Below are 22,329 nucleotides of genomic sequence, written 5' to 3'. Positions count from 1 at the left end.
AGGTTTAGGGGCTGGTGACATCATTGGACCGTGCTTCTTCAAAGATGATGCGAATCGTAGTCGTAACTGTGAATGATGAGCGCTACTGTTAGATGATATTCAACTTTTTTTTCCAAAATGCAAGAGCTTGACTTGCATGACATGTGGTTTTAACAAGACGGTGCCACATGCCACACAGCATGCGTAACAATAGACTTATTGAAAGGCGAGTTCGGTGAACATTTTATTCTACTTAAGGGACCAGTCAGTTGACCGCCTAGGTCGTGCGAGTTAACGCCTTTAGACTATTTTTTGTGGGGCTATGTTAAGGCTCATGTCTATATAGAAAAGCCCACTTCAATTGAAGCATTGGAAGAAAACATTGAAGTAATGATTCGTGAGATACCAGCCGAAATGTTGGAAAAAGTGTGTCAAAATTGGACTATGCGGGTGGACCATTTGAGGCGCAGACACGGTCAACATTTCCATAAAATAATCTTCAAACATTCAACTATATTGACCGTACTATCGATTCAAATAAAGATTTCATGCATTTTTCAGAATTTGATGCGTTTTTTTCACTTTCCTATAGCTCTTAAAAAAATCTTCCGTTACATACTAGACCAATCAATGTCCGTGCCGAATTTGGTCCAAATCGCACCGTATTTCGTGATGGCTGCTATGGGTGCATAAATTATGAAGTTTTCACCGGATTTTGACGAAAGGTGGTTTACATATATACCCAAGGTGGTGGGTATCCGAAGTTGGTGCATTTTTTATTTGTTTTGTCCTAACCTTGCTCTCTAAAAATAGAAAAATCCATCAGATTGGCATCTAGCGAATTGGACTTGACAGTGTGGATGAAATGAAGTTCGGAACATGAGTTTTTTAGCCATTCTTAGTTAACACGTTCCTTATGTGACGGCTCCGTATCTTGTTGGTTCATCCGTGGTCTTCCACGGAAATGTCATGATAAAGATGAACAACATATGGAGAAGAGCTCAAAGTTACAACCTGTATGGTACTCATAGTTATAGCATGTAGAGCGTGTCAGGTACCCTGTGGAAATAAATATTCCCGCCAATAAAGGAACAGAGAAAACCTCTCATATCAATGAATACAGTCCAATTAAAATTTTTAGATTAATGCTACTTTACTTAAATTGTCTATGATAGAACATTTGCCCCATAAGCCTTACTTCGAAAAGCTTTCCAAGCGCCTTGATCTCAGCGGTACTTCTAAAATTTCTGATTCCAATTTTCCAGATTCTTCTTTCATCACTTGATCTTTTCATCTGACTTTCATCCCGGTCATTCATTCTGACAACATGACCTAGTCAACGCAACCATTGTATTTTGATACGTTTATCTATGCTAACGTCTTCATACAGCTCTACAGTTCGTGGTTTATAGGACGCCGATACTCTCGATAAATTTTACGAAGAATCTTTCTCTCAAACACTCCAAGCACTGCTTCGTCTGCTTTCACAACACATGCCTCGGAACCATATAACAACACGGGTAGTATCAGTGTCTTGTTAAGAGTGATCGTCGTCAGCGAGAAGGGGCTTTGTTTCTAAACTGCTTACTTAATCTAAAGTATCGTCTTTTTCGCCAGTATTATTCATAGCTCTATTTCAAAATTGGTAACATTTGTTTCGGTTACGGCGGTGCCGTGGTAGATAAAGTTGCTGCCTATATTAAGGTTGCAGTTCCAAACTTTCTTTATTATACCCTACTCCACAACTGTGGTACAAGGTATTATAACTGAATTTGTTTGTAACACCCAAAAGGAAGAGAGATAAACCCATTGATAAGTATTCCGATCGACTCAGAATCACTTTCTGATTCGATTTAGCTATGTCCGTCTGTCCATATTTGTGTACCAGATACAGGGCGCAAATTTCATCCAATCGTCTTCAAAATTTGCACAAGGATTTTGTTGGGCCTAGAGACGAAGCCTATTAAAATTGGAAAACATGGGTTCAGACTTGGATATAGCTCCCATATATATGTTTAGACTAAAATTGCATTTATATCGTCATTTGAAGACCAATTCTCACTAAATTTTGCACGAGGGTTTCTTATAAGTCTCGACATTATTGGTGAATTTCATTGAAATCGGCTCAGATTTAGATATAGCTCCCATATATATGTATCGTCATTTGTAAACCGATTCTCACAAAATTTTGCGCTATAGATTTTCCATTTTTTTTCAAAAATTTAATTAAAAAATTTGTTACGTCAATATAAATGCTCTAAATAATGGGTATATGAAATTTTATCAAAATCAGACAAGGGAATGTCAGGCGTTTATATGTTAAACAGATCGCACGATAAGCGCTCTGTCTGAAACCTCGTTTGGCATTGAATGGTTCGGGAGATTATTTGCCATTCTTACTGAAGCACGTGAAGCGTTAATATGCAGAGTATTATTAATTTTACAAGGATACAAACTCACACATGGCTTGTAATACCTTTGAATATATAGGGCTATCGAAGAGATGGTAAGAGTTGACCTCTCCTTCTCCAGTGTTTTTCAGGATTTGTGTGAATATCTGGTCTATGTTGGATTTATCAGCTCTAAAGCTGCATTGATAAGGTCCAATTATCTCATTGACTTTAGGTTTTAATCTTTCACACAGTATGATCGAGAGCAACTTGTATGCGATCTTATATTCCTCTGTAGTTGGCGCTTTTCGTCTTGTCTCCTTTCTTGTGTACGGGACATAGTATGCTGAGTTTCTAACCATCGGGTGTGCGATCTTCTAGCCAGATTGCGCCGGCAAGCTGAAGTCGCCTCCGGTCTTAAATAGTTCAGCGGGTAACCCGTCGACTCCTGCTGCCTTGTTTGTTTTCAGACGGGTCACTGCTACTTGGACCTCATTCTGAATAGGAGGTAAACATTCTGTACCATCACCAGGGATTGGTTCTGCGGTATACTCTTCGCCGCCATCGTCGGACACTAGCAGTTTGGTAAAATGTTCTTTTCATATCCTCCCTCAGCACGCTATCTGTGTCAGTTACCAGATTTGCTTCCTTGTACCTGCTGGAGAATGTGCCTGCACCAAAGCCATCGGTTTGATGTTCAACTCTTTGGTAGATTTTCTGAACATCATTCTCAATTCGCTGAGGCTTCTGGTAAAAAAAAGGAATTCGAGGCATTTTCAATGGAATGGTCAATGTCACTGTCCCATTAAATCATCGGAAGAAGGAGTGCTTTCATCAAGCAGTTGGGTCAGACGAGTAGAGTATGTCGTTGGCATCTTTTGTGTTTGCAGCTTTTCAATTTCCAGGTTCCGTGCAGTGTCAGATCGTACTTTCCTCGCCATGTTCAAACGGGTGCGAACCTTTGCTGCAACAAGGTAATGATTTGAATTTATACTCGCTCCATGGATCGATCGTACATCTAACACGCTGGAAGAGTGCCTTCCATCTATCCCAACGTGGTCGATTTGGTCCCTTGTGTTTTGATCGTGTGACAGCCATGTGGCTTTGTGAATATTTTTATGTTGAATTCTGCTGCTGCTAACTGCCATTTTTTTCGCGGCAAAGTCTATTATCCTCAACCCATTATCGGACGTTATCTCGTTGAGGCTAAACTTTCCGACTGACCAAAGAAGTCTTCTTTTCCTATCTTCGCATTAAAAGCTCCCAAAATGATTTTTATATTATGGGCGGTGCAGCGGTCATATTCTCTCTCCAGGCTCTCGTAGAAAATATCCTTGGTCTGCTTGTCCTTGGCATCCGTTGGGGTATTGGCACAAATAAGGCTGATGTTGAAGAATTTGGATTTTATGCGGATTGTGGCTATCCTCGCATCCACCGGAATAATGCTTGAGACAGGGTGTTTCAGTCTCCGACTAACCACAAATCCACAGCCAAATTCATGTCTCTTGTTATGGCAACTATAGTATCGTTCATGACCGTTTGGTGCTGTTGTGACGCCATTCCCGGTCCATCGCACTTCCTGTAAGGCGGTAATACCTGCCTTGTACTTCTCTAATATATCCGACAGTGCAAATTTGCAAATTTGCCCATGAACCTTCCATTAAGGAACAGGGGCAAACTTCTCACATATCAATGAGTGCAGTCCGATTCAACTTTAAGCTCAATGATAAGGGGCCTCCTTTTTACAGCCGAGTCCGAACGGCGTGCCACAGTGCGACACCTCTTTGGAGAGAAGTTTAACATGGCATAGTACCTCACAAATGTTGCCAGCATTAGGAGGGGAAAACCACCGCTGATAATTTTTTCTGATGATCTCGCCAGGATTCGAACCCAGGCTTTCAGCGTCATAGGCGGACATGCTAACCTCTGCGCTACGGTGGCCTCCGCCAGTGCGTATACTGAATCTTCTCTCAGGATCCTTTTTTCGTTTACGTGGGTCGTCAATGTTAGGTGGAGTCCGTTTTTACTATGCTTTTGTTTCTCAGAGGGGTTCTTATAGTTTTCCGGGGGCGGGTTACTGCCTAAGCGCCCCAACAGCATGGGTTTTGTGGGATCACACATGTATCCCTTGATTTCGCGAGCCGCTTGCTTCAAGATCCGACGCTCGCCTCCAGCCGCCCCAAACCTAAGAATGGAAGCTTATGTTGGCCATTGGTTATTTGAAGGCGCCAATAACTCGCCTTGTCATCTTGAGTATAAGTGGCACTCAGTATTTAAATAGGAGCCAGTGACACCTGTCCTCTCACTGAGACTGTCCTCTTAAAATCGCTGACTGCCTGCGGCCGCATTTGCAGGAACCTGTGGACGCGCCCGGTAACTTTCAGCTAAGCTTCCCGTGATACAGATGGGCACCACACAAGTCGAGGCTCAAGGTTTCAGCCTGTGTGGTGTTCATATTTATTCCGTATCGGCCGGGTCAGTATTTTATTGGATGCTTAAAAAATCAGTTTTTTATTAGATGCTTAAAAAGTCGATGCTTAAAAGTAACTCTTTACACCACATATATTTTTACAACAAATACAATATCAACAACACCAAAAAACAGGTAACACCACCATTGATTTTTGTTCCCAAACCCATTGTTATTATCCAGTTTGAGTAGTATGTGACATCGGTAAAAGTTGAAGGCTGTAGATTATTACACATGCTACTGAATGACACGATACCCACTAATTTGCCATGACAAATTAATGGAGCACCAGAATCTCCACGACATGTGCCAACCGAAGAATCCTTTGGATTGGCAGCGCATATAAGGTCTTTGGTATAGTGGACTCCATAGGCTTGCCTACACAATGTGTCGGAGACAATGCTAAGATTAGCATAGGTGATTCGATCGGCATAAGGCCCGTCCTGCGAAAGTAAAAAGAAAATAAATATTTAGTTCAGCCTAAATTGCGTCTGAAAGATTGAAACTTTCACTATTTAAAATTCATGTGACATCAGCTAACCAAGCTCATTCCGGTTGATAGAACCGATCGCCACACCTAGAGAACGTGCTCATTTCAGTACCATACGATATTGATAGTAAAGCAACACCGTATGGTACGGATTAGTACCATTTTGTACTAGCTTTATTACCGAACTGGTATTGATTTTAACCTTTGATTTATTTGTTTAACAAATATTTTATAATTTAAGTACAAAGCTCAACAACTCTTCTGGCGCGATGACAAGAATACAAATGTGACGCTGTCTATTTTTAATAGCCTCCTTTGTCTGGTATTGAATTAATACCAAATGGTATTAAAAATCTTTGTCAATGACGCGAACAAAGTAATAGCAGACGGTATTTGTAAATTACCGTAATTTTTCTACCAGTGCATGGGAACATTATGGTCATTGGTTATTTAAAGGCGCCAATAACTCGCCTTGTCATAGTGAGCACCATGGACATTCAGTCTTTAAGCAAGGGCCGGTGCCGGCCGATCTCTCACTCAGACTCTCCAATCGATACCTCCGAATGTCCACGACTGCCATTGCAGCTACTCCTTATATGGAGTATACCACTATATGTAACATGTGGACGCGCCCGGTAGTTCTCTGCTGAGCTTCTCGTGATGGCGTTGAACACCACTCAAACCGAACCCGTGTAGTGCACATAGTCATCCCGTGCCGGGGTTGTTGTTGTATCAGTATGTTGTGTTCTATCTTTCGTTTACTTTCTTCTGCTGAATATCCAGATCCAGAAACTTTGCGTCTAAGGTGGGGTGTATCCAGAGGAACTGGGTATAAGTCGATTGGTTCTGGCTGGGCAGTTAAATAGGTGACGTGTGCCGTGTGGTCTCAATACACAATCGGGACACGCACCCTGCATCAATCCTTGCTCCGTAGGCTTTGCATCTTTGGATCGTAGTTGAGCAAGAGCTACTCTGGTTTGCTGCCGGAGGTCATTTTCTTCAGGTGCAATGGGAGACAGTCGTTCTCCAAGGACACCGTTCATCCGGTTGCTATTCACCTCATCTGCTATCGTGTCTGCATGGATGTTGTCTAGAGTCACTTAACTCCTTCAACTCGTAAAAGTTGAAAGCTTAAAAGGCAACGGTAGGAAACCTGAAAGGGAGGAAAGAGGTTTTCGAGCGTATACCTGAGACGACACTTGAGGTCGAGTGCGAGGCACTGCTGCCAGAGGCACTGACGGAACTCTAGTATTGCCATCTGGAAGTTCATGTTCTACAGATGGATCAAAGCTAGAGGTAAGAGTGGGCCTGGAGGTCTACATTGAGAACCCAAGGACTGAGATCTTTTTTAGACTAAGTCCGGGCGATCAAGGAAAGAGTGAGGTGGTGTGTTGTTAACACGAGGATGTCGAGTGTGAACATCTTTACGGTCAGTAGACAGGCCATAAAGGCAAAATCACGAAGAGTCTTGTAATGTAAGAAGGAGATTAACGACTTCTCTGAGGATGGCAAAATCCGAATCGTTTGGGTGCCAGGCCCTAACGGTGTAGGGGAGAATAAAAGGTCAGACGATTTGGCAGTGAAGGCCAGAGTATTGCTGTCAATAAGCTTGGTTATCCCGAAGCCTTTCGGGTCGACGCAGTCCGAGTTAAGGGCGTGGGTGATAAATGCGCATGTTGCACTGTGGTACAGCGGACTTCGAAAATCCTATGAGGAGATCCAGATCGTGAGAAGACGAGTATATTACTGAAGGAAGTAAGAAGGAGGTGAGCACAGCTTTCTGTATCATAACGGGACACATAGGACTACGAGTTCACTTACGGAAAATCGGTGTGGCAAGTGATTGCATGTGTAGGACATGTGGGAAAGATGATGAGACATTGGAGCATTTCCTATGTCAAATTGCGACAAAAAGACATCGGAACTTGGGTGGGGACACAATACCAGACATGAACCAACTCAGAGGGGTAATATGGAAAACAGTGGAGGATTTTGTTAGTAGCAAGGAATTCCTAACTTAAAATGTTCATTATCGTGCTAACTTTTTAGTTTTTAGAGCGCACAACAAACCGATTATTTGCTTAGGTGTATGTCCATGGTGGCATGGGGCTGATTAATATCCGCACCCTCTTTTCAACCTTACATATTGTTATTGTTACCCACCACCGAAGGAGGGGGGTATATCCATTTTGTCATTCCGTTTGTAACACATCGAAATATCCATTTCCAGCCCTATAAAGTATACAAATCCTTGATCGTTTTAAAAATCTAAGACGATCTAGACATGTCCGTCCGTCTGTTTGTTGAAATCACGCTACAGACTTTAAAAATAGAGATATTGAGCTGAAACTTTGCACAGATTCTTTTATTTTTTTGTCCATAGGCAGGTTAAGGTGGGCTATATCCGATGGGCCATATTGACATAGCCCCCATATAGACCGATCCCCCGATTTAAGATCTTAGGCCCATAAAAGCCACATTTACTTTCCAATTTTGCTGACATTTGGATCAGTGAGTTGTGTAAGGCCACAAGACATTCTTCTTTAATTCGGCTCAGATCGGTTCAGATTTGGATATAGCTGCCATATAGACCGGTCTCTCGGTTGAAGGTCTTGGGCCCATAAAAGACGCATTTATTGTCTGCCTTCGAGGAAATTTGGCACAGTGAGTTGTGTTAGGAACTTTGATATCCCTCTTCAATTTGGCCCAGATCGATTCAGATTTTGATAAAGCTGCCATATTGACTGGTCTCTCCGTTTAAAGTCTTGGTCCCATAAAAGACGCATTTATAATCCACATTTGCCGAAATTTAACACAGTGACTTTTGTTAGGTTTTTCGACATCCGTGTCGTATATAGTTTAGAACGGTCCATATTTGGATATAGCTACCAAAAAGACCAAAGTTCTACAAAATTGAACATTGACTTGTACATATTAGACCACTCAATGTCCGTGACGAATTTGGTCCAAATCGGATCATATTTCGATATATCTGCTATGGAGGCATAAAGTATGCATTCTTCACCGGATTATGACGAAGGGTGGTTTACATAGATGGCCCAGATGGTGGGTATTCAAAGTTCGGCCCGGCCAAACTTATCGCCTTTTTACTTGTTTCCTTTTATACCCTCCACCATAGGTTGGAGCTGTACTAATTTCGTCATTCTGTGTGTAACACTTCGAAATATGCGTCTGAGGCCCCATAAAGTATATATATTCTTGATCGTCATGACATTTTAAGTCGATTTAGCCATGTCGGTCCGTCTGTCCGTCCGTCTGTCCGTCCGTCTGTCCGTCCGTCTGTCCGTCCGTCTGTCTGTCCGTCCGTCTGTCCGTCCGTTCGTCTGTCCGTCCGTCTGTCTGTCCGTTTGTCCGTCCGTCTGTCCGTTTGTCCGTCCGTCTGGCCGTTCGTCCGTCCGTCTGTCCGCCCATCTGTCCGTCCGTCCGTCTGTCCGTCCGTCTGTCCGTCCGTCTGTCCGTCTGTCCGTTCGTCTGTCTGTCCGTCCGCCCGTCTGTCCGTCTGTCTGTCGAAAGCACGATAACTTTCGAAGGAGTAAAGCTAGCCACTTGAAATATTGCAAAAATACTTTTTATTAGTGTAGGTCGGTTGGGATTGTAAATGGGCCAAATCGGTCCATGTTTTGATATAGCTGCCATATAAACCGATCTTGGGTCTTGACTTCTTGAGCCTCTATAGAGCGATTCTCATCCGATTTGGCTGAAATTTTGCATGAGGTGTTTTGTTATGACGTTAAGTATGATTCAAATCGGTTCATAATCTGGTATAGCTGCCATATAAACCGATCTTGGATCTTGACTTCTTGTGATCTAGAGGGCGTAATTCTCATCCGATTTGGCTAAAATTTAGCATGAGGCGTTTTGTTATGACTTCCTATAGCTGTGCTAAGTATGGTTCAAATCGGTCCATATTTTGGTATAGCTGCCATATAAACCGATCTTGGGTCCTGACTTCTTGAGCCTCTAGAGTGCGCAATTCTCGTCCGATGGGGCTGAAATTTTGCATGAGGCGTTTTGTTATGAATTCCTATAGCTAAGCCAAATATGGTTCAAATCGGTCCATATTTTGGTATAGCTGCTATATAAACCGATCTTGGGTTCTGACTTCTTTAGCCTCTAGAGTGCGCAATTCTTGTCCGATTGGGCTGAAATTTTCCACGTGTATTTTTGGTATCACTTCCAAAAACTGCCGTCCATCCGCATATAAACTGATTTTGGATCTTGACTTTTTGAGCCAACAGAGCACGCAAGTCTCATCCGATTGGGCTGAAATTTTGTATGAGATGTTTTGTTATGACTTCCAATAACTTTGCTAAGTATGGCGCAAATCGGTACATAACCAGATATAGCTGCCATATAAACCGATCTGGGATCTTGACATCTTGAGCCTCTAGAGGGCGCAATTCTTATCCGATTTGGAAGAAATTTTGTACAACGGCTTCTCTCACGACCTTCGACATACGTGTCTAATATGGTCTGAATCGATCTTTAGCTTGATATAGCTCCCGTATAAACCTATCTTCCGATTTAGCTTCTTGAGCCCCTACAAGGCGCAATACTTATCCGAATGAACTGAAATATTACGCAATGACTTCTACAATGTTCAGCATTCATTTATGGTCCGAATCGGACTATAACCTGATATAGCTCCAATAGCATAACAGTTCTCATACAATATTCTTTGTTTGCCTAAAAAGAGATACCGCGCATAGAACTCGCCAAAATGCGATCCATGGCGGAGGGTACATAAGATTCGGCCCGTCCGAACTTAGCACGCTCTTACTTGTGTTTATTTACCCTGGAATTTGAAGGGCACTCTAAGCTAATACAGCTCTTAACGACCTTCTACTCAACGTTCATTTATGTGGTCCTTGTATATGCCGTTAATGACTGACCATCTGATTTGTTGTTGGACTTACCCAAAATAATTGACCCCAGCCTAGTGTCTGACAATGGGTTCCCTCAGTAGGTCTTGATTTAGTTAATGATATAATTTTAATTCTAGTATTCCATCTGGGTATTGCATCTGATAGGACCAACAAGGCTATGTCGTAGCCTTTCATGCGTTGAAATTTTGGATGTGGTATAACCTTGAAAACCATAAACTCAAGTGTGGTTCTTTCCTTCTTTAGACGATTAGGTGAACCTGCTACTACACGCAAACGTCTTGGACGAGTTATAATGCGATGGCCACTATGGAAAAGAAAGAACATTTAAGATGACATATAAAGGATTAAACAGAAAACTTACTCCATTACACAATGAGCAGATGTTAGGATTATTCTTGAGGTTATAATAACACCTGAACAGAAATGATTATCGCCAAAATACGCAGTTGGCTTGCGAGTCCTTATAGACACAACGTAACTTTCTAGATTACCATCGGTGGGTCTAAAACCGCTGCTTATGTACCCTTGTGTATCGGCATTACTCATGGGACGATCAGAAGACCAAGATACGGCATGTGGTTCATATAACTCTCTGAAGGAATGGGTGCTAATATGTAGGGGAATTGAAAATAATAGCCCAAATAAATTTAAAAAATTAAGTAGGAATGACATTTTCTTGTTTAGTTTAGTAGCCTTGTCATTGGAATCCTCAAAGTGAAAACAATTACATGGAGAATTTATTACAAAAATATTATATAGTACGAGGGCGGTCCAAAAAGTAGCCACCTGACATATAGATATCGGTAGTATTATGAAAATAAATACTTTTGTGAAAATTTTCAACTTTTTTTAAATCTATGGTTTGTGCTTCAAACCGCCACGCTGTACACATATGAAGACGTCAAATAAAGCACCTCATGCAAAAATTTTTAAAGCTATATTTAAATCTGAACCGATTTTTATGAAATATTGCACATACATTGAGACTCCACAAAAACGACTCCACGCCAAATTTGGTAAAGATCGGACCAAAATTGTGGCTTCTACAGCTTTAATAGTTCAAATCGGATGAAAGATATATATGGGAGCTATATCCAAATCTGAACCGATTTGTATGAAATTTTGCACACATATGGAGACATCAAATAAAACACCCCATGCCAAATTTTGTAAAGATCGGTAAAAAATTGTGGCTTCTACAGCCTTAAACGGCCATATCGGATGAAAGATATATATGGGAGCTATATCTAAATCTGAACCGATTTTTATGAAATATTGCACATACATTGAGACTTCATAAAAACCGACTCCACACCAAAGTTGGTAAAGATCGGACCAAAAATGTGGCTTCTACAGCTTTAGTAGTTCAAATCGGATGAAAGATATATATATCGAAATCTGAACCGATTTTTATGAAATTTTTCAGATATATTAAGTGCAGTAACAAAACTGTCCGTGCCAAATTTTGTGCAGATCGGTTGAAAATTGTAGCTACTACGGCCATTTAAGTGCAAATCGGGCGATACATATATATGGGAGCTATATCTAAATCTAAACCGATTTTTATGAAATTTTGCACACATATGTAGACCTCAAATAAGATACCCAATGCCAAATTTTGTGAAGATCGGACGAAAATTGTGGCTTCTACAGCCTTAGAAAGCCATATCGGATGAAAGATATATATGGGAGCTATATCTAAATTTGAACCGATTTTTATGAAATTTTGCACACATATGTAGACCTTAAATAAGATACCCAATGCCAAGTTTTGTGAAGATCGGACGAAAATTGTGGCTTCTACAGCCATAAAAGTCCATGTCGGATGAAAGATATATAGGGAAGCTATATCTAAATCTGAACCGATTTTTATGAAATTTTGCACACATATGTAGACCTCAAATAAAATACCCAATGCCAAATTTTTTGAAGGTCGGACGCAAATTGTGGTTTCTATAGCCATAAAAGTCCATATCGGATGAAAGATATATATGAGAGCTATATCGAAATATGGAGCGATTTTCATGAGATTTTCCGCACATATTAGGACGTCAAATAAAACACCTCGTGCAAAATATTTTAAAGATCGGACTAAAACTGTGGCTTCTACAGCCATAAAAGTCCATGTCGGATGGAAGATATATATGGGAGCTATATCTAAATCTGAACCGATTTTTATGAAATTTTGCACACATATGTAGACCTCAAATAAAATACCCAATGCCAAATTTTTTGAAGGTCGGACGCAAATTGTGGCTTCTATAGCCATAAAAGTCCATATCGGATGAAAGATATATATGAGAGCTATATCGAAATATGAACTGATTTTCATGAGATTTTCCGCACATATTAGGACGTCAAATAAAACACCTCGTGCAAAATATTTTAAAGATCGGACTAAAACTGTGGCTTCTACAGCCATAAAAGTCCATGTCGGATGGAAGATATATATGGGAGCTATATCTAAATCTGAACCGATTTTTATGAAATTTTGCACACATATGTAGACCTCAAATAAAATACCAAAAGCCAAATTTTGTGAAGATCGGACGGAAATTTTGGCTTCTACAGACTTAAAAAGCCATATCGGATGAAAGATATATATGGGAGCTATATCCAAATCTGAACCGATTTTTTTCAAAATCCGTAGCGTTTGTCCTTGGGCCATAAAAGTGACATGTGCAAAATTTCGTGACAATCGGACAACAAATACGACCTGCACTTTGAATAAAAGAATAAATGGACTCTCAGACGCACAGATGGACATGACTAAATCGAATCAGAAAATGATTCTGAGTCGATCGGTATACTTATCAATGGGTCTAGCTCTTCTCCTTCTTAGCGTTGCAAACAAATGCACCCTCCACCACAGTGGTGGTGCAGGGTATAAAGATGCATTGGTGGAAAAAGATTTGCCAATAATGGCGAAGTGCAAGTTCTCTCATGTGAGACGAAGGTGGCGTATGACTTGTGCAGATATAATTATCAAATAGCTATCATACGCACCTGTGTACAAGAGTTCATAGGTGCAGAGTTCTTGAATACTAACGACCTAATAACACCTAATATTGGTAACACCGCTACCTTCGTTAATAGGATTAGTGAGAGGTATTAGATGTGACGATATGTTCGGAAAATCTAATCGATGAGGTTCAGGATTTGAGGGTCTCCATGGAACACTCTTTCTCTGACCATCGCTACATTAGGTTTAGAATAGCACAGCCAGCGCCGAATCCGATAAGCTTCCGGAATAAGTTGAAGACCAACTGGACAAAATTCGGATTGCCGTTAATATAAGGGAGTGGGCTGCGAATGCAACATTGTGGAACAGCGAAACGGTCGGTAGGACGGCGAAAATCCTATGGGGGACCCAGATCGTGAGAAGACGAGGCTATTACTGAAAGGAAGCTAGAAGGAGGTTAGTATAGCTATTGGTATCATAATGGGACACATGGGACTATGAGCTCACTTATGTAAAATCGGTGCGGCAAGTGATAGCATGTATAGGGCATACGGGGAATATGATGAGACATTCGAGCATTTCCTTTGTCATTGCCTGGCTTTCGCCTCCAACAGATACCGGTACTTAGGTAGAGACACAATACTAGACATGAACAAACTTAGGGAAGTGTTATTGGAAACAATTAAGGATTTTGTAAGTAGTCCGCAATTTCTAACTTCAAATTTTCTTTTTAGAGGTTACTTTAGGGCGCACAACAAGCCAATTACTGGCTTAGGTGTATGTCCATAGTGCCATGGGGCGGATTAATATCTGCACCCTCTTTTCAACCTAACCTAACCTATACTTATGACAGATCACTGACTATCCCACTCAAGTTATTCCTAGGTATGCAGCCCTGTTCTGCTCGACAACTGCCATCACCAAACTGTCCCTAGCGGCATTAGTGAAGGTTCTTGGACCCATATTACTGTTGTTCGCCCTAGTTCTTTTAGGCATGGGATGCCCTTCAGGTGACCGCAGCCTTTTGGCTGATTGCGGTGCAGTTTCCGAATCGAGACGTGTAGTCTTTGGGGTAGCCTGAGCAACGAATTCCCGAGCCCAATTCAGGGAATCTCTCTCCGTATTAGTGAGAGCCTTAGGATCATTCGCCCATAGCCTCTCAGAGGCGATGCGTCTTCTATTATTCCAACCCTCTTTAAGAGGTATTGGTTGGCCGGGGAAGGCCAATGGCCTAGGCAAATTATAGGCATGTGACGAAAGAATAGCTTCGGCCGTATCCTTGAGATTCGAACCAGGTGTCTTCGTCAAAAGCACCTGCTGACCAGTCGTCTGGCGGCTAGTGGAACCTGGAGCAGCCGCTCCACCAGTCAAGGTTTCAGTTGCAGACAACATGCTGCGGCCTGATATCACCACCGCAGCTATTGGATCTACGGAGTCCATTCTAAGCCTACTTCCGGGCTCTAGATCTGCGAAGTCACTGATGCGAAAAGGCAACAATTGTCTTAAAGGGATTAAAGATTACATGAAACACCACATTTGTGTCACCTGGAAATATTAGTGAACCTTGGAAAAAATACAATACAAATTGATGTGTGTCAAATCGATGTCACCATGTACAATTGAAACAAACTTTTTTTAAGTTCAACAATTATACTGGATAATATGTCAATGGCAGTAAATTTAAGTTTATTACTTTCAATGGTATTTTTAGTGCAATCGTATAACCGCACCATTAACAATTCGCATATTGAGAAGATGTTGCAGCTAGAAACCGATGATCCCACATCTGAATTCACCTTCCTCATTGCCGGCGGCCTAAGAAATCCGGTAATTATGAAGAAATTCTTGCCCTACATGGTGTCAATACGATCACGAAATCCACAAAAATACTTTGGTGATAATCATTTTTGTTCGGGAACCATATTCGGAAAGGATTTGGTGCTGACAGCAGCCCACTGTGTTATGGAGTAATGATTTTAAGCGAATCGTTCATACAATTATTTAAAAAAAAAAATGTTCCCCTCACTTCCAGCAAGCGTCGTGTTTTGACCAAACCCCGTAGACTACTTTTGGTAGCTGGTACCCCAAATCGCGTTGAACCTTCAAATACTACAGTCCAGTATCCGGCACGCTCTCTTACAGCTCATACGAATTTTGTGCGCAAGAATCGAAACGATATAGCGGTTATACGCCTAAAAGGTGAAGTACCGGAAAAAAGTGATTCCATAAAAGCCATAAAACTGCCTAGTGGACCACCGCCTTATGGCAGTCAATGTATAGTACTGGGATGGGGTAGATTGTGTAGGGTAAGTTGAATGATCACATATCAAATTTAAGTGTTGACAAGCAAATGCTTGCCCATTCCCAGGATGGTCCTTTGTCCGGCTTCGCTACACACCTTAGAGTTAAACTCTATACCCCGGAGGAATGTCAGCGAAAGTTACCCAACAAATTCAAAGTAGGAATGCTGTGTGCCGGCGAAGACAGGCCCTTTAAACAGGATCCCTGCCGTGGCGACAGTGGTGGACCTCTTATTTGCAATGATACCCTGACTGGAATCATATCCTGGACCATAGGTTGTGGGAGTTTCTATGCGGCCAGCTTGTACACCGATGTCTGGTATAATCGTCAATGGATAGATCAGCATATAAGCAAAGCGTATCATTTAAAGCCACATTACTTCGTGTATGACTTACTTTTGTTGCTGTGGATATTGTAGTTGATTTAATAGAAGATAACAAGTAAAAGCGAGCTAAGTTCGGCCGGGTCGAATCTTGGGAACCCACCTCCATGGATTCTGTTAAAAATTTATACAAAATAAATTTAGTTGAAGGGCATAATTTTATTCTACATACCAAACTACTGTCAATTCAGCAAAAATTAAAGCTTCTGGGAACCGAACAAGGATAATCGGTTTATATGGAAGCTATATCAGGTTAAAAACTGATTTCGCCCATACTTAACACAGTTGTTGGAAGTCGTACCAGAACACAGCATGCAAAATTTCAGCCAAATCGTATGAAAATTGCGGTTTGTAAGGACTCAAGAAGTCAAATCGGCAGATCGGTTTATATGGGAGCTAAACCAGGTTGTAAACCGATTTGGACTTTACACTACATGAAAATCAAATCGGAAATAATTGCAGCTTGTAAGGATAAACCATATGCTAAGGAACTGGTGGATAAATTGTGTGTCCCATGGCATAAATATAAGACAGAAAGTTGCAGAGGGCACGCCGCAGGGGGGAATTTCATCGCCACTCCTATGGGTGACTACCATAAATGACCTATTACGGATGCTGACTGAGGAGGGATTTGACCCGTCTGCTATGGAGACGATGTTATATTACTTCTAAGGGGTAAGGATCTGAACGAGCTATGCAGAAGGTCCGAAAGGGTCTTGCATATGGCATATGACTGGGCTACACCCACAGGTCTCAATGTAAACCCAAAGAAGACAGAAATATACCTGTTCACGAGGAAGACGAAGGTGGGCCAATTTAACGCACCACGTTTCCTCAATAAGACAATTTCGATATCTGACAAGGTCAAATGCTTAGGTGTGATCTTGAACAGGAAACTGAATTGGAAGCGTCAAATTCAGGAGCGTACTGAGAAGGCTCACAGATGTTGGGCACTATGTAGACGGGCCGTAGGCTCGAAATGGGGCCTGAATCCTAGGAAAGCCCACTGGCTCTGCAGGAGCGTGATTAGACCAATACTTACTTATGCCTCAGTAGTTTGGTGGATTGCTTTGAAGAAAAAATGACACATAAGTATAACACAACAGGTTCAGAGAACATGTTGTCTTGGCGTAGACGGAGCGATGAGGACCACGCCCACTAGGGCACTGAAAACTATTCTAGATATCCGACCCATTGACATACAGATTAAGTGTGAGGCAGCCACTGCGGCAATGAGACTTAAGGCTATGGGAGAATGGATTGAGGATGGGAGCAGCTCATACCATCGCGGTATAATCGAGGCGACGGAAAACTGAAGGAAAACTGGAAGGATAGGAAGAGGATACCTAAGATGAACCTTAAAGCCGAGTGCGAGGCACTTCTGCCATCGGCACATTCATGGATTGACAGAACCCTAGTATTGCCATCTGGAAGATCATGTTACACGGATGGATTAAAGCTAGAGGCCAGAGGACTGCCGTCAATAAACTTGGTTAACCTGAAGCCTTACGAGTCGACACAGCCCGAGTTATGGGAGTGGGCGACGAATGCGCATGCAACATTGTGGAGCAGCGAAACGGTCGGCAGGACGGCGAAAATCCTATGGGGGGACCCAGATCGTGAGAAGACGAGGCTATTACTGAAAGGAAGCTAGAAGGAGGTCAGTATAGCTATTGGTATCATAATGGGACACATAGGACTATGAGCTCACTTATGTAAAATCGGTGCGGCAAGTGATAGCATGTGTAGGGCATGCGGGGAAGATGATGAGACGTTGGAGCATTTCCTTTGTCATTGACCGGCTTTCGCGTCCAACTGATACCGTTACTTAGGTGGAGACACAATATCAGACATGAACCAATTTAGGGGAGTGGTATTGAAAACAATTAAGGATTTTGTAAGTAGCACGGAATTCCTAACTTAAAATTTTCTCTTTAGAGGTTACTTTATAGTTTTTAGAGCGCACAACAAGCCGATTACTGGCTTAGGTGTATGTCCATAGTGGCACGGGGCGGATTAATATCTGCGCCCTCTTTTCAACCTAACCTAACCTAAAACAAGTAAAGGCGTGCTAAGTTCGGCCGGGCCTCCACCATAGGTCGCATATGTCGAGTTCTTTTCCCGATATCTCTTTTTAGGCAAACAAAGGATAAAAGAAAAGAATTGCTATAATATTGGAGCTATACCACGTTATGGTCCGATTTGGACCATAATTGAATTGAATGTTGAAATAGTAAAAGTCATTGTGCAAAATTTCAGCCAATTCAAGTAAGAGTTGCACCCTTTAGGGGCTCAAGAAGTAAATCGGTTTATATAGGAGCTTTATCAGTATATGGACCGATTCGGACTATATTGAACACGTATGTTGAAGGTCATGGGAGAAGCCATTGTACAAAATTTCAGCCAAATCGGATACGAATTGCGCCCTCTAGGCGCTTAAGAAGTCAAGACCCCCGATAGGTTTATATGACAGCTATATCAAATTATGGACCGATTTCAACCATACTCAGCACAGTTGTGGGAAGTCATAATAAAACACCTCATGCAAAATTATAGCTAAATCGGATTAGAATTGCGCCTTATAGTGGCTCAAGAAGTCAATATCCAAGATCGGTTTATATGGCAGCTATATCAAAACATGGACCGTTATAGCCCATTTACAATCCCAACCTACCTACACTTATGAGAAGTATTTGTGCAAAATTTCAAGAGGCTGGCTTTTCTCCTTCGGAAGTTAACGTGCTTTCGACAGACAGACGAACGGACGGACAGGGCTAGATCGACTTAAAATGTCATGACGATCAATAATATATATACTTTATGGGGTCTAAGACGATTATTTCGAGGAGTTACAAACGGAATGGCGAAATTTGTACACCCCTATCCTATGGTGGAGGGTATAAAAAAGGAACAAGTTGACATCCTCAATGCCAAGTACTACCAAAAATTAAAAAAAAGGATGTCGGCTGATCGCTTGGCTTAACCTTATTCAGTGAATCCTGGGTGGCTGGAACACTTGAAGCAATGTAACTCAGGTACCGGTTTAGCCAAGCTGTGGTCTACTGCTAAGTCTCTTTTGAATCCCGGAAGAAGGAATGACAGGACTTCAGTCACTTTTGGCGAGGAAACTGCGACTGACCCGAAGAAATGCGCCAGGTTGTTCAACCGTCAATTTATGGAGCATCTCGAGAGTGAAAAAGTAGGGAGGAAAAGAATTAGGTTAGTAGGAGAACCATCAAAATTAATCGTGCGCGAAGTTATGAATGTTATCCGTGGCGCAAAGTCATCCAAAGCGTTGGCCCCCGACGCAATCTCTACACTGATGCTGAAGAATTTGGATCTACCTGGAGCCGAGTACCTTACTACTGTCCTCAACCTGTCATTGAACACTCTTATAGTACCCGATGTCTGAAAGATGGACAGAGTGATCCCACTACTGAAGCCAGGAAAGGACCCGAGTTTGGGGAAGTCGTACAGACCAATCTCCCTTCTCTCACCAGTAGCCAAGACGCTTGAGGCACTACTTCCGAGACTCGTTGGAGAATTTCCATTCGCCGGGCATCAGCATGGATTTCGAAGACTGTATAGCACAACAACTGCTTTCTGCCATCACAGCACACATTTGCGTGGCTTCATTTAGCACAGGCCATGTCACAGGATGGTCCTGTGGCACTGGACCTCTAATCGAAAAAATTCGACGCGGTCATCCATGCCAAACTATTTGAGGACATGGCCAACACGTCCCTCCAGCCAGGCCTGAAACGCTGGGTCGCGAATTATCTGTGTAGTCTCCAGTCATTTGTGGAATTTAGGGATAAAAAGTCGAAGCACAGTAGAGTGAAATAGGGAGTCTCCCAAGGTGGGGTGATATCTTCGGCACTGTTTAACCTCTACCTATCCTCCATTTCATCCCCTCCAGACGGCTGCAGTGACAGGAAAGTCAATGCAGTGTAAAGAACAGGGAGCAGACGATGAGATTATCACCTACTCTCAAGATGCCCATTTACTAGAGGACCAATGATTGAGAGAGACTGCTACCCACGCTCTGATGGAGAAAATCGACAAGGACAAGATTCATATTGCTTTAATTCAGGAGCCATGGAAGGACTGAACCATATTAGCTACCATTTATTCTATGCTAACACTGGTACTCGGCCGAGGACCTGCGTTATTTCTCATAAAAATTTGAATTATATATTTTCCCAAAGTTTTCAACGTCAGATGCAACAGTGGTGAGACAGGGAGACGGTGAAGCATCACTTTATCTGTCTTTCGACTCTGCGACACCGCCACTGACGTCGGAGCTGCAACGGCTGGTGAGGAAAGCAAAACAGACAGAAAACGAGGTACTAATAGGGTGCGATGCGAACTCTCATTTAATATTGGTAACATCGCAAGCTTTGTTAATGGGATTAGGGAGGAGGTATTAGATGCGACAATGCAAATTTTGCCCATGAACATTCCACAAAGGAACAGGGGCAAACTTCTCACATATCAATGAGTGCAGTCCGATTCAAGTTTTAAGCTCAATGATAATGGGCGTCCTTTTTATAGCCGAGCCCGAACGGCGTAGCGCAGTGCGACACCTCTTTGGAGAAAAGTTGTACATGGCATTGTACCTCACAAATGTTGCCAGCATTAGGAGGCGAAAACCACCACTGAAATTATGAAATGCGAACTCAGGCTTTTAGCGTCATAGGCGGACATGCTAACCTCTGCGCTACGGTGGCCTCCGTAGCTGCGACAATAGGCTCGGAAAATCTAATCGATGAGGTCTGTGACCATCGCTAAATTCGATTTAGAATAGCACGGCCAGCGCCGAATCCGATAAGCTTCCGGAATAAGTTAAAAACTGCACAAAATTCGGAAGGCTACTTAGAAGAAGACTTGGGCAGGATAATTTAGATTGTCCAAGCAAGAAGACATTGACGAAAATGTCAACAGGATAGCCACTGCACTGGTGGGGTCCTTCGAAGATAGTTGCCCTTTTCGGAAAAGGAAATCAGCAAAAAACAAGTAAAAGCGTGCTAAGTTCGGCCGGGCCGAATCTTATATACCCTCCACCATGGATCGCATTTGTCGAGTTGTTTTCCCGGCATCTCTTCTTAGGTTAAAAAGGATATAAGAAAAGAGTTGCTCTGCTATTAAAACGATATCAAGATATGGTTCGGTTCGGACCACAATTAAATTATATGTTGGAGACCTGTCAGCCAATTCGAATAAGAATTGCGCCCATTGGGGCTCACGAAGTAAAATAGAGAGAACGATTTATATGGGATCTGTATCGGGCTATAGACCGATTCAGAACATAATAAACACGTTTGTTGATAGTCATGAGAGGATCAGTCGTACAAAATTTCAGGCATATCGGATAATAATTGCGACCTCTAGGGGTCAAGAAGTCAAGATCCCAGATCGGTTTATATGGCAGCTATATCAGGTTATGAACCGATTTGAACCTTATTTGACACAGTTGTTGAAAGTAAAAATAAAATACGTCATGCAAAATTTCAGCCAAATCGGATAGGAATTGCGCCCTCTAGAAGCTCATGAAGTCAAATCCCCAGATCTGTTTATATGACAGCTATATCAGGTTATGGACCGATTTTAACCATACTTGGCACAGTTGTTGGATATCATGACGAAACACGTCGTGCGAAATTCCATTCAATCGGATAAGAATTGCGCACTCTAGAGGCTCAAGAAGTCAAGACCCAAGATCGGTTTATATGGCAGCTATATCAGGTTATGGACCGATTTAAACCATACTTGGCACAGTTGTTGGATATAATAACAAAACACGTCGTGCAAAATTTCATTTCAATCGGATAAGAATTGCGCACTCTAGAGGCTCAAGAAGTCAAGACCCAAGATCGGTTTATATGGGAGCTATATCGGGATATAAACCGATTTGAACCATACTTGGCACAGTTGTTGGATATCATAACAAAACACGTCGTGCAAAATTTCATTCTGATCGGATAAGAATTGCGCACGCTAGAGGCTCAAGAAGTCAAGACCCAAGATCGGTTTATATGGCAGCTATATCAGGTTATGGACCGATTTGAACATACTTGGCAAAATTGTTGGCTATCATAACAGAACACGTCGTGCGAAATTCCATTTCAATCGGATAAGAATTGCGCACTCTAGAGGCTCAAGAAGTCAAGACCCAAGATCGGTTTATATGGCAGCTATATCAAAACATGGACCGATATGGCCCATTTACAATACCAACCGACCTACACTAATAAGAAGTATTTGTGCAAAATTTCAAGCGGCTAGCTTTACTCCTTCGGAAGTTAGCGTGCTTTCGACAGACAGACGGACGGACGGACGGACGGACGGACAGACGGACGGACATGGCTAGATCGACATAAAATGTCGCGACGATCAAGAATATATATACTTTATGGGGTCTCAGACGAATATTTCGAGTAGTTACAAA

The 22,329-nt window shown here is 42.1% G+C and overlaps 2 protein-coding genes across 3 annotated transcripts; one reads left to right on the top strand and one right to left on the bottom strand.

The window, feature by feature from the left end:
* Nucleotides 1-4,906: 4,906 nt before the first annotated feature.
* Nucleotides 4,907-13,910, bottom strand: LOC106085436 (trypsin alpha-3). Of its 2 annotated transcripts, XM_059370051.1 has the most exons (5): nucleotides 13,706-13,910; nucleotides 13,243-13,644; nucleotides 10,598-10,843; nucleotides 10,267-10,540; nucleotides 4,907-5,282 (listed from the first exon to the last, which is right to left on the bottom strand). In XM_059370051.1, the coding sequence occupies exons 3-5, from the start codon at nucleotides 10,780-10,782 to the stop codon at nucleotides 4,938-4,940; spliced, it is 804 nt and encodes a 267-aa protein (XP_059226034.1). In that variant the 5' UTR covers nucleotides 10,783-10,843; nucleotides 13,243-13,644; nucleotides 13,706-13,910; the 3' UTR covers nucleotides 4,907-4,937. The 2 variants fall into 2 exon arrangements, with proteins under 2 accessions (XP_059226034.1, XP_013105124.1); XM_013249670.2 differs by lacking the exons at nucleotides 13,243-13,644; nucleotides 13,706-13,910 and having other exon boundaries at nucleotides 10,598-10,976.
* A 943-nt stretch (nucleotides 13,911-14,853) lies between these two features.
* On the top strand, nucleotides 14,854-16,039 carry LOC106085438 (trypsin-like). Its single transcript, XM_013249673.2, has 3 exons — nucleotides 14,854-15,165; nucleotides 15,231-15,504; nucleotides 15,567-16,039. Exons 1-3 carry the CDS (start codon nucleotides 14,861-14,863, stop codon nucleotides 15,915-15,917), a joined length of 930 nt encoding a protein of 309 aa, XP_013105127.2. The 5' UTR covers nucleotides 14,854-14,860; the 3' UTR covers nucleotides 15,918-16,039.
* Nucleotides 16,040-22,329: the final 6,290 nt, after the last annotated feature.

The sequence above is a fragment of the Stomoxys calcitrans genome, chromosome 5, assembly GCF_963082655.1.
Source record: "Stomoxys calcitrans chromosome 5, idStoCalc2.1, whole genome shotgun sequence".
In the NCBI taxonomy this organism is placed as follows: domain Eukaryota; kingdom Metazoa; phylum Arthropoda; class Insecta; order Diptera; family Muscidae; genus Stomoxys; species Stomoxys calcitrans.
This window is presented reverse-complemented; position numbering and strand designations above follow the sequence as displayed.

Excerpts from the sequence above, each read along its gene's own strand:
- LOC106085436 (XM_013249670.2), bottom strand. The coding sequence starts at position 10,908 with ATGTCATTCCTACTTAATTTTTTAAATTTATTTGGGCTATTATTTTCA. Across the intron at positions 10,541-10,597 it reads TCTGCTCATTGTGTAATGGA|TGGCCATCGCATTATAACTC; the intron begins GTAAGTTTTCTG and ends TCTTTTCCATAG. Across the intron at positions 5,283-10,266 it reads GCTGGGGTCAATTATTTTGG|GACGGGCCTTATGCCGATCG; the intron begins GTAAGTCCAACA and ends TTACTTTCGCAG.
- LOC106085438 (XM_013249673.2), top strand. The coding sequence starts at position 14,861 with ATGTCAATGGCAGTAAATTTAAGTTTATTACTTTCAATGGTATTTTTA. Across the intron at positions 15,166-15,230 it reads GCAGCCCACTGTGTTATGGA|CAAGCGTCGTGTTTTGACCA; the intron begins GTAATGATTTTA and ends CCTCACTTCCAG. Across the intron at positions 15,505-15,566 it reads GATGGGGTAGATTGTGTAGG|GATGGTCCTTTGTCCGGCTT; the intron begins GTAAGTTGAATG and ends GCCCATTCCCAG.